The sequence below is a fragment of the Hevea brasiliensis genome, chromosome 1, assembly GCF_030052815.1.
Source record: "Hevea brasiliensis isolate MT/VB/25A 57/8 chromosome 1, ASM3005281v1, whole genome shotgun sequence".
Taxonomy (NCBI): Eukaryota; Viridiplantae; Streptophyta; class Magnoliopsida; order Malpighiales; family Euphorbiaceae; genus Hevea; species Hevea brasiliensis.
The window spans coordinates 30,953,256-30,969,464 of record NC_079493.1 but is presented as its reverse complement, the minus strand read 5'-3'; the positions used below and the strand labels follow the sequence as shown (position 1 = coordinate 30,969,464).

Sequence of the window (16,209 nt, the reverse complement as noted above, 5' to 3'; positions counted from 1 at the left end):
ATGTATATATAATAAGCTAAGTTTTTCTTAAAAACTGCCATGTGACACTTTCTAAGAAAAGTTTAGCTTACTAATCATTAATTTCTTTCTTCAATACTATTATATTAATGTTTTAATTTAATTTTAATAAGTTATGTTAATATATGATTAAAAAATAATAAATTATATTTAGTAGGCCATTGATTTATAACTTATAGCCATTGTTTTATAACCAATGGCTATTGAATGGCGAAACTTTGAATACCAAAATTAATAGTATAACTTTTTTTCTAATTAAAATTGTTTAATCATTAAATTAAATTTATTTTTAATTTTTCTGCGTCATTTTGCCTATAAATAGTAGGCATTTTGTGCCTTTTGAAAACAAGCAAACTTCTTTCTATCATCCAATACTTTTAAATGCATTTCTATTGATTCCTATCTCTTATAATTCTAAAAAGAGACCGTTAAATTCAAGAAAAAAAAAAAAGCAATAGTAGCAAAGCAAAGACAGCCATTGGTAGATGTAGACCAAAATTGCTTATTTTGTCTATATTTCATTTTATCTTTATTTTTCTTATTCAACTTTATTATTTATCTATTGGTTATTATGATGATACTTTTATATATAAAATTTTTTTTCATTTGTTTATTTTTATAAGTAATGATATATTTTAATTATATGTGTTAAGTCATTTATTTTTCATAAAAAATGAATTACAAAAAGTGATAAAAAATACAATTTTATTGAAAATTTAAATTAGACATATAAAGATTAAAATAAAATATTACAGTGAAATTATTATAATTATATGTTATAAATTCTAATAATTAAATTATATAAAAAATATTAAAAATAATTTTAATAAAAAATAAAATATTAAAATTTAAATTAAATATAAAAAAATTAATTTCTATCAAATTTGTGCATTGCACCAGCTGGCTGGTTTAATCTAGGGATCGGGCGTCGCCACGAAGGCCCTATCTACACGAGTCAGGGTCCGAGTCAACCACTGCCAGCGTAGTAAGCGAATAGCGACACTGTATTTGTTATTTTCTAGTTAAACTACGGTAAACCCTAATGATTTAAATACTCTCCGCTCTTTAGCTGTCTCTCTCCGCAAGCCTCACTTTCTCTCTTTTTCTCTCTCTAAACCCTAGTAGACGCTGTTTCTGGTTGCAGTTGAGATCGAGCTAGGGTTTAGATACCTTCAGTATCAATCTAAATTCTCGAATTTCGGGTTTCGGGTTGAATTATTGTCCAGTTATTGATTCTTGATATTCTGTTAATGGATCTCCCTAGCCTTGCTTTGATCCTCCAAGCTGCTCTCAGCCCCAATCCCGATGAACGCATAGCCGCCGAGCAAAGCCTTAATCAGGTTTCCTTATTTAACTTCTTGAATTGATTAGTTTTTAGTTTGTTTATTTCTTGCTGAGGAAATTGTTGTATTGAAGTTATTGAGTAGAAAGGAATGATTTTACTTTACCTGATCAGAATTTCGGTTTATAGTTAATTATTTAATTGTCCTATTTAATTGTGTCAGCAGTTAATATATTTTGGATTAGTTTGTTGGTGTTAAACTGATCCGAATAATTATCATGTTTCTTCATTAATTATGCGTAATCAATCTGATTTTGGGATACTGAGTTGTTAAAGTTATGTGTTTTTGCAGTTTCAATACACGCCTCAGCATCTGGTGAGGTTGCTGCAAATCATCGTGGACAATAATTGTGATATGGCGGTGCGGCAGGTTGCTAGTATTCATTTCAAGAACTTCATTGCAAAGAACTGGGCACCTCATGAACCTGGTATCCTCGTAATTTTCTTATTTCTTAAAGAAACTGTATATATAGATATTTACATTCATCCATCCAAACGAAGTGCCTAGTTTTATGCAATCGTTATTTGATGTAGATGAGCAATCAAAGATATCCCAAAGTGATAAGGATATGGTGAGGGATCACATCCTTGTTTTTCTTGTGCAGGTTCCTCCTTTATTAAGGTATAATTTGCTGGATTTTTACTGTTTCATTCCTTGTGATTAACTTTTATGACACCTGTCTTGACATTATGAGGGCAGTTCGGTTTTCAAGTTGTGTTTTGTTCTTTTTTTTTATATGCTGTTTGTATTCTCTGATATTTCTTGCTATTTTTGTTTGTTTATAGAACACATTTCTATATTGATTAGATTCATTAGAATGATAGCTCTTTGATTTTACTTGTTGACTTGTTCTAATATCAAAGGTGGCGATGTACAGGGTACAGTTGGGCGAGTGCCTCAAGACAATTATCCATGCTGACTACCCAGAGCAGTGGCCACGTCTTCTGGATTGGATCAAACATAATTTACAAGATCAGCAAGTTTATGGAGCTTTGTTTGTATTGCGGATTCTTTCTAGAAAATATGAGTAAGTATATGCTTATGATTGTTACTTGTTTTGTTCACTGTGAAGATAGTACTGGAGCTTATTTGGTTAACTGATTGCTTTGGATGTGCTTGTTTGTTGTTCTCTTTGTACATTTCTCAAATATCAGACCCTTGTTGACTGCATATAGGAAAAACAAATGAATTGCATATGATTGTTGTCATGATACGTACATATTAGAGTTTGTCTTTCACTCTTTTTTGAAGTAATAAATAAAGAGAACCAAAACGAAATGTTGATGTCAGTGTGTATTTGGGAAGCATTCTCATTTGTGTACAGCTTTCGCCTTGCTGCATGGGTAAAATTCTGAAACCTTGTCATGGAAAGGAGACATTCTTTGCCTAATGAACGCATGAATGAGAGAGTGAGTACTTTATCTTTTGATTTTCTGTCCAAGGCATGTGCTTCTCATTCTCAAAACTTTTGCAAAAGCTGAAGCATTCTAAATATGGACGAGTCCGTGATTTTGTTTCGGTCATTTTATACTTTTCTTTTCCTTTTTAAAATTTTATATTGTTTTGGAGCTTGGGATCTTGATTTTGTATTGCAGCTCTTTACTGATGTAATGAGTATGGATTTTTTAAGTGGGATGTTTAACCTAGTCTTGTGAGCTTAAAAAATTTAGAAGGAGGGCAGGGGGTTGCTATCAAGAGGCAGTTTTGTTTTCTCTTTCCATTTATTAAATGTGTTACTTGGGAGTGATTGCATCAATTTATTTTCTGATTTTATTGATCTCAATCAATGCCTATTCATCTTGTATTGTGGTAATTAGGAGAGATTCTAAACTGTATGTTTCAGTATTTTTGACATCTACCCTTTCTTCTATTATTTTAGGTTCAAGTCAGATGAGGAGAGGACCCCTGTTTATCGTATTGTTCAGGAAACATTCCCACATCTTCTCAATATTTTCAACAGGCTTGTCCAGATTGCAAATCCTTCACTGGAAGTGGCAGATTTGATCAAGCTTATTTGTAAAATATTCTGGTCATCTATATATGTAAGCTTAATTTTAATAACATAGAATAAATTCCTGTAGTGTACAATTCGATCAGACATATAATGATCTACTTTTTGGTGCCATATTTTGTATTTGGCTTGTTTGTATTTTGTTTGTTTTAAGTTGTTCCTTAAGTCTCTCAGCAACTTATTTTCCTCTTTGGCTTGTTTGCAAACATTTTTTATTAAGCTTATTGTTGTCGTGGAAATATGCAAAGCGATATTTGATAATTCCTATGAGTATGTGCAGCATTGTTTCTCTTTTGGATCATTTACCTGTCCTGTTTATTTTCAGCTGGAGATTCCAAAGCTGTTATTTGATCCAAATGTCTTCAGTGCTTGGATGATTCATTTCTTAAATGTTTTGGAGAGGCCTGTTCCTGTGGAAGGTCAGCCAGTAGATCCTGAGCTCAGGAAGTCATGGGGGTGGTGGAAGGTGAAGAAGTGGACAGTTCACATTTTGAACAGGCTGTACACTCGGTGTGTTTTCAAACTAAAATGATTTTTGAATATTTGAAGGAGGTCTGGAGCTTGTTTTGACCAACTTCTAGCCTTTTGAACACTTACAGATTTGGAGATTTAAAACTTCAAAACCAAGAAAACAGAGCTTTTGCCCAAATGTTTCAGAAGAATTATGCAGGGAAGATTTTGGAGTGCCACTTGAATTTGTTGAATGCGGTACGTGTTGGTGGATATTTGCCTGACAGAGTTACGAACCTAATTCTGCAGTATCTAAGTAACAGGTAAGTGCAATTTGTTTATTTACATATTACAACCTCTTCTCTCTCTCCCTCTGTCTCTCTCTCTCTCTCTCTCTCTCTCTCTCTCTCTCTCTCTCATTTTGTCACAAACACTTGTTAAAACTTCTCAGTTCTCACAGGCATGTAATTTATATTTGTTGAAAGAATGTGATTTTTCTCCTAGATTTCTAGCCTAATGGGAGGAAGATATGTGCTTGTGTGTTTAGCTTAGTTATTGTGGGCACAATGTGCTCAAGATCATATATTTGACCCGTTTGCAACTTTAGCAAACTTGTCATTAGGAATGTGCTCAAGTTTATGATGCATCTAATTTGTATTCGTTTCATATCATTATGGGGGTGTTCTGTGTTCATAACATTTGTATCAAGATTATTAATTTTGGTCTGCTGCACTGCTTTTTGTAATGCCATTTACATGCAGTATATCAAAGAATAGCATGTATAATCTCCTGCAACCTCGTCTTGATGTCCTTCTTTTCGAGATAGTCTTTCCTCTGATGTGTTTCAATGACAATGATCAAAAGCTTTGGGATGAAGACCCTCATGAATATGTTAGGAAAGGTTATGGTAAGTGTGGAAATGTTGGTTTTTTTTTTTTTTAAGTATGTGGAATTTGCAATACTGATTTCACATAAACTGCATAACGCGATGATGCAGATATTATTGAGGATTTGTACAGTCCGAGGACTGCTTCGATGGATTTTGTCAGTGAATTGGTTAGAAAACGTGGGAAGGAGAACCTTCAAAAGTTTATTCAGTTCATTGTAGAAATTTTTAAGAGGTATTCTTTCTGGTTGAGGTGTAGGAAAGGAAGCCTAAAGTAAATCAATGCTTGAAAGGTGCAGTTTTACTTTTTTCCTTTATGCAGGTATGATGAAGCACCAGTAGAATATAAACCCTATCGACAAAAAGATGGTGCTCTACTCGCTATTGGAGCACTTTGTGATAAACTGAAACAAACTGAACCCTACAAATCTGAACTGGAGCGTATGTTAGTGCAACATGTTTTCCCTGAGTTTAGCAGCCCTGTTGGTCATCTTAGAGCAAAGGTTTGTTGCTCTTCTTTCTTATTTAGTACTTTTGCTAATTTTATGTCTATTACTATTCAGCATTGACAATTTGTTTTTAGCTGTACCTGCACTTGTTTCTTTTGCTTTGATGCATTTGAATTTTTAGAGGTTGCAAAGCCTATATTGCTAGTTGTCTTCTATGTGATTTTTCCTTGAAGTTCAAACTCATTCCCTTGAAGCATTGATTTATTTATTTATCTTTTGTGGAAATCAGGCAGCTTGGGTTGCAGGACAATATGCCCACATTAACTTCTCAGACCAGAGCAATTTCCGTAAAGCCTTGCACAGTGTTGTTTCTGGGTTACGAGATCTGGAGCTTCCTGTCCGTATTGATTCAGTTTTTGCATTGCGAAGCTTTGTTGAAGCTTGCAAGGGTATGTAGCTCCATATTCTTTCTGCCACTGCTCCTATAATGTTTATGTCTCTCTAAATGGACCTATTCATGATGCAGAATTAAATGAAATCCGCCCTATTCTTCCTCAACTGCTAGATGGTATGTTGCTACCTTGTATTGTCATTAATAATCTTTAGTTTGTGAGTTCCTGGAGTACATAAACCATGAACTTTATAAAGCTTGACCATATTTCATTTCTGATTTACGTGGCTGCATTGTTTTCTTTTATAACTTTTCAATCAGCTCTACGTAATTAATAAGATAGATCGATTACCTTCAATAAAAAGTTATCTGCAATATAACCTTTTTTTTGGACATCCTTCCTCCAGAGTTCTTTAAACTAATGAATGAGGTGGAGAATGAGGACTTAGTTTTTACTCTGGAAACTATAGTGGACAAATTTGGAGAGGAGATGGCACCTTATGCTCTAGGTTTATGCCAGAATTTGGTAATGCTCATTTAAGTTTTCTGCCCAAACATTTTGTTGGATTTTTTTCCCCTCTGAGACTCTTATAATTTCTGTATTTTCAGGCTGCTGCATTTTGGAGGTGTATGAACACTGCTGAAGCTGAGGATGAAGCTGATGATCCTGGTGCTTTGGCAGCGGTTGGTTGTTTACGAGCTATAAGCACAATTCTTGAATCAGTTAGCAGGCTTCCTCATCTTTTTGTCCAGATTGAACCTACTTTGCTTCCTATAATGCGAAGAATGTTGACGACTGATGGTCAAGGTAGGCATGTATTCCATAGCATATTAATCCTTCTTTTCCCTTTCTGTGTGTGGGTATGCCTATGTGTCCATGACGCAGCATGAAGCTCAACTAGAAACACACTCTATACACAAGTGAAAAAATAGAGAAAATTCTTTGTAGTATTTCTATTGATAAAAATCTGTCACTAAATCACCTGTAAATAAAGGTATTTATAGTTATTAATCTCCTAAACCTAATAGGAATGTAAAACTATTGATAAAAATTTTAGATAAACTAAAATACAATAAGAAGATGTAAACTAAATGGGAAAACTAAATTCTAAATAAAATAGGAAAACATTAATAAGTCCTAAATAGAGTAGGAGACTTACTAATTAATTTTAATATAATCTCTACAGCTGCTAGAAATCTTCACAAGATGTCTTAGATAAATTAGGACTATTAGAAATTAAAATTAGTTAAAAAAATGTTCTGTCTTGTTGTCTAGGTCTCGCATCATACTGCCCCACTTGAAAAAAACTCGTTCTCGAGTTGAAATAACTTGTAACGATCCAACAACATAGCCAAAACAACTCCAGCACCATTATCCCCTGCTTGGAATAATTCCTTCTCGAATTTTAAAGTGGAAAAGAATGAAGAATTTATTTGGAAAAGTACACCATATAGCCTCCTTTGATGAGGAAAAAAATGGAGATTCAAACGAGCTTGAATTGATCTACTTCACCCTTGCCTTTGTCTCTATAAGAACACCTGGACAAATAAAATCAAAGGAAACAATAGAAATTAAGGGGTTAGAAAAGTCTTTGATCTCCAGTACTTGATTTCCTCCAATCTCCAAGATTGGCTCCATGTGTTGCTTTTCCTCAACTTCCATTGAAGTTTCTAAGGCTTGATATTCCATATTTTCAAAAACACATTCTTGAAGTTTTTCTTACTTATCTTCATCAGTCTTAGCTTCTAGAATAGTTGGCTCAATGATTTTCAATTGAAGCTCGTCATCTTCAACCATAGTAAAAGGAAATTCAATTAAAGTTTCAGGTTTCAATTCTTCAAATTTAGGGTCATCCACTTCAAGTTGCATTGTTGAATCTCGAAGTTCCCTTTTTTGTTCGATTTCTTGTTTTTCAATCACTAAGGGCTTTGGTTAGACCTCCCGTTGATAACATTGTTTTTGCTAGAACAAAATCTGTTCATAATTCAAAGGCAAAAATTCTTTTTCCAACAACTATTTCATGATGAACTACATACGAATTGGTCCCCTTCTTTCTCTTGCTATCTTTGATTGCAATCGTTCTCCCCAAGTAGAAGCACCTCCTTTCAACCGACAAACCACCAATTTGACTCTTTTTTCAGGTGCTGTGTCCACATGATCGAAGAATTGGTTCACCTTTGTGATCCAATCTAAGAATTGTTATATGTTGAGATCCCCATAAAAATAAGAAATATCAAATTTCAATCGATTTTCCTTTTCAAGATTCCTATATGCGCCTCTTCTCCTATAACATTGTTGATGCCTATTGAACTCGATTGATTCAGTCATCTTTCTCCTCCGAATCATCATAGTAGAGATTGTCTACGGGCATAAATTGGTTGATAAATAGGGTCACCACAAGCTACACCATCCCTTGGTTTTCTTTTGTCAACCCAATTTTTATTTGTTTTACTTCCCAAAATACCAAGACAATCTACAATTTCTTTGAGGTGTCTTTCGATATACTCGAATATGAAATCCATCCGTCGCTCCCATTGTTGCAACGTTTTGTCCCTATGGTAAAGGGCTCTAGTTCCTTGATCACCATCACAGGAACCACTATAATCGCCACCTCTATCAAGGCAAGTCATCTCAATTGGGGCAATTTCCCTACTCTGATACCATCTGATGCAGCGTGAAGTTCAAATAGAAACACACTCCACATATAAGAGTGAATATAAGGAGAGAAACCTCTGATGAATTTTTATTGATAAAAATTTGTCTCTAAATTACACGTAAATAAGGGTATTTATATGTATTAATTTCCTAAACCTAATAGGAATGTAAAACTACTAAATAGGAATTTTGGATAAACTAAAATACAATAAGAAAATATAAACTAAATAGGAAAACTAAATCCTAAATAAAGTAGGAAAACATTAATAAGTCCTAAATAGAGTAGGAGACTTCCTAATTAATTTTAATATAATCTTTATAGCTGCTGGAAGTCTTCACAAGATGTCCTAGATAAATTAGGACTGTTGGAAATTAAAATTAGTTAAAAAAAACGTTCTGCCTTGTTGTCCAGGCTCTGCATCAGTCCATGATCTTTGTTGCTTGGATGATTGAAACCGGCATGCATTGTTGTGATAAAGTCTAAGTACTAGTTGAAAATTTCCTGGGTATTCTGCTTGTGCTAGCGTAACCAATTGTTTCATGTACTATGCATTATGCAATCATTTTGTAATGTTTGAAGGCCAAGCAGCATTAAACCTTTGCAATAGTATTGAGAAATTTCAAGCACATCTTTTCTCTTTATGTTGGTCCCACTGAAATACAGATTCTTTTGCATTCGGTAACCTAATTGAGAAATATAAAATCAGACTAAAAAGGGGTTGTGGAAACTTATATCACACATTTTTTTTGTGCATTTATTCCATTTTTAAGCAATTTCCTCAGATTATGAGTTGATTTATAGTGTTTGCCTTTGTGCATGGCTAGGATTTCTGTCGTTCATGAAAGCATTCTGGAAAAAGAGAAGTTTATCTTTGATTGCTTTGATATTAAATTGTGCCTTTTATCTTATTGGCTTTCAGATTCACATAAATATATCTTTTTCTGGTTGTATATTTCTACAGAGGTGTTTGAAGAAGTACTGGAAATTGTTTCATACATGACCTTTTTCTCTCCAACAATATCTCTGGATATGTGGAGTCTTTGGCCTTTGATGATAGAAGCATTGGCAGATTGGGCTATTGACTTCTTTCCAAGTATGTATTTGAGTTGAATGAATGAAGTTATTCCTCTGTTTGGGAAGCCATGGCTATTATTGCTTTAATTGCTGTTTTACACTTAGGTGGTTATACTTGGCAAGATATTGTGGGGAAATTAACTTGTGTGGACCTTTTCCCCGTTCAAGAAAGGGAAAACTAAATTCTGAGTTTCTATGACTTATAACTTGTAACGCTATGGTTTTCTTTTACTGCTTCAGGTTTTATTTTCTTCAAAGAATCTTATCTGTGTTAGTTCTCATTCTGCTCAATTTTGATGCCAGATATTCTGGTTCCCTTGGACAACTACATATCAAGGGGAACTGCAAATTTCCTCACATGCAAGAATCCAGATTACCAACAAAGCCTTTGGACTATGATTTCATCTGTGAGTTCCTTTCGACTTATTGAAAGTTTCGTTTGTTGCTATCTGTTTGATTTACACATGAAAACAGGGAAAAAGAAAATTTCATCCATTTCTTTTTTCAATGTGGCTAATCTGGTCTTTTTCTATTATTCGTCTTTGTATAGATCATGGCTGATAGAAATTTGGAAGACAATGATATTGAGCCGGCACCGAAGCTGATTGAAGTTGTTTTCCAGAATTGTAGAGGTCAAGTGGATCATTGGGTTGAGCCATATCTGAGAATCACCGTTGAGCGGTTGCATCGAGCAGAAAAATCATACTTGAAATGTCTTCTCATTCAAGTGGTAAGGATAATGAATTGACTGTTTTGTTACTTCAAGAGCCTCATTTTTATGAGAATTATCTTTTTTAGCTCACTTCCTTAAATCCCAACGTTATGATTTTCCCTCAGATTTTTTTTGGTTTTAACCTTTCAATATTTGTTCAGTTAGGTAATTGACAATATATTTTTTTATTTAATCAAACTTGTTGAATTTACAAACTTGCTCAAGATACTCTTTGCAACAGAATAATGAATTATACTCAACTCAATTCAACTAAGCTTTTATCCCAAAAATTTATTGGAGTCGGCTATATGGATTCTCTTTCTCCACTCTAAACGATTTTGGGTTAAATCCTTGGAAATGTGTAATGGTTCTGGGTCATGTTGTACTACTCTCCTTAAAGTCGGTTTAAGTCTACTTCTTCTTTTCTTTCTATCCTCTAACCTATTGTGCTCTACTTGTCTAACTGGAGCCTCCGTATGTCTATGCTCCACATGATCAAACCACCTCAATCTTCCTTTTCTCAACTTATACTTAATTGGCACCACTCCTATCTTTTCTCTAATACTCTCATTAGAGTATGGTCACTCATTGACTTTAACATTCTCATCTCCGCAACTCTTATCTTAGACACATACGACTCCTTCATTGCCCAACACTCGTTACTATATAACATAGCCGGTCGTATGGCTGTAGGGTAAAATATTCCTTTCAACTTATTGGGAATCTTATGATCATATAAAACTCCCGTTGCACGTCTCCACTTTAACCATCCGACTTTAATCCTATGACTAACATTCTCCTTACATCCCACATCTATTTGAAGGATTGAGCCGAGATATTTGAAGTAATTACTTTGGGGCAATACCACTCCATCCAAGCTAACTCCTTCGCTATCATCAGTTCAGCCTTTACTGAACTTGCAATACATGTATTCTGTCTTCGTCCTACTTAACTTAAAGCTCTTTGACTCTAGAGTACTCTCCAAAATTTTAGCTTTCTATTGACTCTTTCTCGCATCTCATCTATCAGAACTATATCATCCGCAAACATCATGCTCCAAGGGATACTCTCTTGTATATGTTTTATCAATTCATCTAGAACTAATGTAAAAAGATAAAGGCTTACAACTGAATTTTGGTATAATCCAACCGAGATAGGAAAATCTCGTGTATTCTCCCGCTGTGCATAGTAGTTACTCTTTCATACATATCTTTCAACACTTGTAACAGAATAAAGAATTATATATAAAAAAAAAATATTAGTCTGAATTTTCCTTTCATTCATTAGTGAAGGTCTAATTTGTATTATGCATGTAAACAGACTGTTGGTTTGTCTAATTACTTGTTCTTTTAACGTATCGTCATCTGTTGAAGGTTCAATTGACATTTCATTTTACGAAAGGCATTATGTATTTGGTGCAGATTGCAGATGCCCTTTATTATAATGCAGCTTTGACGCTGAGCATACTGCAAAAGCTTGGTGTTGCTGCTGAGATTTTTAACCTTTGGTTCCAGATGTTGCAACAAGTGAAAAAAAGTGGTGCACGGGCTAATTTTAGAAGGTAATCTGTCATGTGCTTCATTTCTTTGTTCTTGGGCTTTAGTTATGAGATGAAATGATAGGTTGGTTATTATTGTTGAAGCAATTTTTATTTTATACTAGTGTTGGTTTATGGGTCGTCTAAGTAATGTCTGGCACAGGGAGCATGACAAGAAAGTTTGTTGCTTGGGGTTGACATCACTACTTTCACTTCCTGCAAATCAATTACCAGGAGAGGCCTTGGAGCGTGTTTTCAGGACCACTCTTGATCTTCTAGTTGCATACAAGGATCAAGTTGCAGGTCTCTTTCTCACACTAACCCCTTCTCCTGCTGTCCTTGCAGGCCTGTCTTTTTCTTCCCTGTGCTTTGGTATCTTTTCATTATAATTTTTTTTTTTTTTGCATTATTAATACTTCTGTTGTATTGTATGTGTGGGGACAGAAACTGCAAAGGAAGAAGAGGCTGAAGTTGATGATGATGATATGGATGGTTTCCAAAGTGATGATGAAGAGGATGATGGGTCTGACAAGGACATGGGAGTTGATGCTGAGGATGGGGATGAAGCTGACAGCATTAAACTTCAAAAATTGGCTGCACAGGTGTGTACATATCATTCTATCTTCATTTGTCGGAAACCCTAGTTTTTTATTTATTTATTTATTTTATCTAACCTTATGTTTTCTCAAATATGTTGGCAGTGTATGTAGTCTTTAATATAAATTTATGGCAAGGAGTGACTTCTTTAATTTGTATAGCATATTCTTATCTTAAATCCTTGGGTTTGACAGTCTTTGCCATTATATCTTTATGCATCTGATGATGTATGTGACTTTTGGAATGTCAACGCAACTATATTTTCATTTTCCCTTTCCCTATTACCTCTTTCTGTTTCATTCTGTTTTTTTCACATTATCTTTACTGGTAAAGAATATATTAAGTATGACATGGCAATGCATTAGTTGATTCTCCTTCAAATGATAACTCTTTTCAAAGAGGATATCCTTGTAGGATGCTTGAAGATTAAAGTTTAAGACAATTAAAAATTTTGATGCAACGAAAGATCAATTTCTGATATCCAACATTTAGTGGAATTATTGACTAATGAAATCCTTCCAATACATGACTAGCCAAATCATATATTGTAAATGACTGCTGGGCAATGCTAAATCATGTTAATTTAATTGAGCTTCGCTGCCTGTTGCCTGCCATGTGCTGAGATTTCTCCAGCACTCTACTTAATTGATGGCTCTGGACAAACAGAAAAAAAAATGATGTGGCCAGCTTTCCTAGATCTGCTTGCATCATTTATTTGATTTTCAGAAATCCAAAATATTGGCCAGTGCCCTGAAGATCTACTGTAACCCCCCTTGCAATTGCTATAGTCTCGCAACTTCTCCATTCTTTTGATCCGATATTAAGTATTTTATTTTGACTTATTTAAGATATCTAGCCATCATTTAGGACTTTAGATGAAATAAATGAAATTACTTTCGAGTTTGTTGTCATATCAACTAGCAAACTACTTCTAAAACCTTGCCTTGTATAGAGATGACCTAGTCTATGCATATTGGTTTCACCCTATCAGAGTTCTCTTGTTGCATTATATCATTTAATGTTTTGGATGATTTCTTTGTACCAACTCATGGGATGTTCAAATTCATGGACTTAGAAACCTTGATTTTCAAATCCTTGGATTCGGACAATATTCCTTGTTTCTTTTTAAATCTAAAAACATGGAATTGAAGGGCAATTTATATATATATATATATATATATATATATATATATATATGCGCTTGTGAAATCCAGATGGTGAGGGAGAGGGATTTCACAAAAAACCTCCTAGTCCTTGGTGGCTTTCAAATCTTTGATTTGAAGGGATTAATCAAAAACCATGGATTTTCTAATCCTTATTCTATGTTGAAAGCTGGATTTTCTCCAGTTCTATGGATTGTTTTAATTCTTTCACTTAAAATCCCTTTATCAAATATTGCCTTAAATCACACTAGTGATTTTTCTTGATCATTCCCTGCAATGGATATCACAGGCAAAGGCTTTCCGTCCACATGATGAGGATGATGAGGACTCGGATGATGACTACAGCGATGATGAAGAGTTGCAATCACCAATTGACGAGGTGGATCCTTTCGTTTTCTTTGTTGATACTGTCAAAGGTAAGAGAACCTTCTTCTCTATTGTATATTTGGGTTGACATCCAATTAGTTTGGTCTCTTATGACTTAATTTTGTTACTTTGAAGCCATTCAAGCATCAGATCCATTGAGGTTCCAGAATCTTACACAGACACTAGACTTCCATCACCAAGCGCTTGCAAATGGTGTTGCTCAGCATGCTGAACAGAGGAGAGCAGAGATCGAAAAGGAAAGAATGGAGAAGGCATCAGCTGCTGTTGCTTCATAACTCAAAGTGGATATGATGTGGCTCAAGTTTGCATTGCTTTCACATTCACTTCATATTCCATTCATTTAGGTTATGTTATGGATGGATGGAGAGTCATTGCCAGTCTCTTAAGCGTATTTAATTGGTTCTATGGTCATGGAGAGGTCAGTAGGCCCTGAAGGGTTTTTCATGTTAAGATTATTGGTTCAATACATGCCTCAGTTCCCATACGCTTAGTGGATTGTGGGATGGAGAACTTTGTGCTGTAATTCTGCCATGGTTTTGTGCCATTCATTTTTTTCCGAGTCTGGCCGATTCTATGTCAGAAGAGGCCTTTCTCACCGAGTCTGTGATGTTATTTTACTTTTTTTTTTTTTTTTTTTTCCTTTTGGTCCTTTTTTTGTTGGGGGGAGTCTTGTGGTTTATAGTGACGATGTCTGTGTGGTTTGCCCACTGGCGATATTGGCATGTTATCCCCTGGACATCGTGCTTTTTCGTGTTGTGAAAGTAACTAGGGCTTCAGGCGTGGAGTATAAGGTTTGGTAAACGTCAGACGAATGGATAAATCATTTGGGATGGTGGATGGATGTAATGATATTTTTTTGGTAAAGGGTAGCAGATATTCTTTTTGCAAATTTTGTAACGAGTATAGTCTACGAAACACTATGAAAATATTGGTTTAGTTTTGAGTTTTGGAGTTTTGGATTTTTGGGTTTATTGCCGGGGGGTTTCTAAGGGTAGCGTTTGCTACAGCTTGTAAAACAGTAGATATTCTTTTTATAATGTGGTTGAATGAAGAGGTAGTAATTGGTTTGTATAGGAGGGCTTAGCATTTATCGTCTCTCTCTGATTTTGCTTGCTTGTTGCTAATTTATCATGCGTGTGTACGTGAATAAAAGTTTGCTTTAAAATTTTGCTTTTCATATTTCTGATTCTTAAAACATATTTTTTAAGAAATTTTGATTTTGTTAAAAAAGTAAATTTAATCTAAAATGAAAATTTCATATTAAACATATGTAGCTTTATTGGTCATCTTTTCATGTTTTTCAATTTTATTAGGAACTGTAAATTGTGGCGTTCTTATTTCAATTACAAAAGGAGGTTGCAATATATTTGTCAATAGAATATTCACCTTTATTATTATTATTATTATTATTATTATTATTATTATTATTTAACTTATTCATTGTGTTAAGTACATAACCCTACCACTAACATTTTGGGGTGTTTTGATTTGTTGAAAATCTAGTAAGAAAAAATAGAGTTGATGGTTTAATTGGAAAAGGGTTAATTGCTAAAAAAAAAAAAATGATTTATTTTTTTTAAATTTTGACTATTAAACTTTGTAGTTGATATAATTGTCAATAAAAGTATAATTATCCTGTCACATTTTAATTAACTTAAACTTATTTACTGTTATTATGCATATGCATAATAATAATTATAGAATTATAGCAAAATAAAATAAAATCAAAGTTTTCCTTCTCCGCGCAATTAAATTTTTTTTAATAAATTATTTTATTTTTAATTTTTGTTTTTGATTTTTGTCAACACTTCAATTTTACTGTATAAATTATTAATTACTGTATCACTTAGATGATACTTTTCATTGAGTTGTATTCATTTCTGAATAATTTTGTTTTTTTATCTCCTTTAATTCTATAGCTCTCCTTAAAATCATTTATTTGCTTAAATAAATATGTCAATAGCTTCTTCATGTTATTGTAAGGTTAATCAAACCATTAGAAGAAAAAATATTAACTTTCAATAAACTTATAAAGTACAACTCCCACCAAAATAGTAATGATTTATTAATAATCAGGTCAATTTGATAAATCAATCAAATGTAAAGTTTAATTGATAATTATATAAACTTTAGAATTTAATTACAAAAATTAACAAAATTTATAATTTCTTTAACCAATTAACCCTAGAAAAAATTGCATTAACTTTTAGTATTTCAGATAAAATTATTAAAATTAAAAAGAGGAGTGCTTTAACATGGCAAGAGGGTCTGGTTCCAGGTATAGAGGTGAGATGAGATTAAAGAAGAAAAATCTAATAATTAGTAATTTCTTTTCTTTTCAAATTCATTTTCTATGCTGCAAGTTTAATCTAGTTGTGGATTTTGATTTGGTCCCAAAAGGTATTGAGGACTATTTAATTATGTTTTAAGAAAGTGAGGGCTAAAGTATAAATTTCATCAAATTAATATTAAAAGATTTTTAGTAATTTGGCCTTTATTGTTTTTAGTTATGGAACTGATAAACACGACGATTA

At 33.6% G+C, this 16,209-nt stretch overlaps 1 protein-coding gene across 2 annotated transcripts; it reads left to right on the top strand.

Moving 5' to 3' along the window:
* The first annotated feature begins 1,072 nt into the window (after positions 1 to 1,072).
* Positions 1,073 to 14,746, top strand: LOC110651811 (importin beta-like SAD2). 2 transcript variants are annotated; one of them, XM_058145303.1, is made up of 22 exons: positions 1,073 to 1,358; positions 1,653 to 1,788; positions 1,895 to 1,982; positions 2,239 to 2,388; positions 3,241 to 3,403; positions 3,698 to 3,882; positions 3,972 to 4,145; positions 4,584 to 4,729; positions 4,820 to 4,943; positions 5,031 to 5,211; positions 5,447 to 5,606; positions 5,684 to 5,725; positions 5,956 to 6,074; positions 6,158 to 6,356; positions 9,167 to 9,298; positions 9,583 to 9,686; positions 9,830 to 10,009; positions 11,413 to 11,552; positions 11,692 to 11,873; positions 11,973 to 12,130; positions 13,578 to 13,704; positions 13,790 to 14,746. In XM_058145303.1, the coding sequence occupies exons 1-22, from the start codon at positions 1,269 to 1,271 to the stop codon at positions 13,948 to 13,950; spliced, it is 3,141 nt and encodes a 1,046-aa protein (XP_058001286.1). In that variant the 5' UTR covers positions 1,073 to 1,268; the 3' UTR covers positions 13,951 to 14,746. The 2 variants fall into 2 exon arrangements, with proteins under 2 accessions (XP_058001286.1, XP_058001291.1); XM_058145308.1 differs by having other exon boundaries at positions 1,074 to 1,358; positions 11,692 to 11,831.
* The last annotated feature ends 1,463 nt before the right edge of the window (positions 14,747 to 16,209 follow it).

Excerpts from the sequence above, each read along its gene's own strand:
- LOC110651811 (XM_058145303.1), top strand. The coding sequence starts at position 1,269 with ATGGATCTCCCTAGCCTTGCTTTGATCCTCCAAGCTGCTCTCAGCCCC. Across the intron at positions 5,212-5,446 it reads TTGGTCATCTTAGAGCAAAG|GCAGCTTGGGTTGCAGGACA; the intron begins GTTTGTTGCTCT and ends TGTGGAAATCAG. Across the intron at positions 6,357-9,166 it reads GTTGACGACTGATGGTCAAG|AGGTGTTTGAAGAAGTACTG; the intron begins GTAGGCATGTAT and ends ATATTTCTACAG.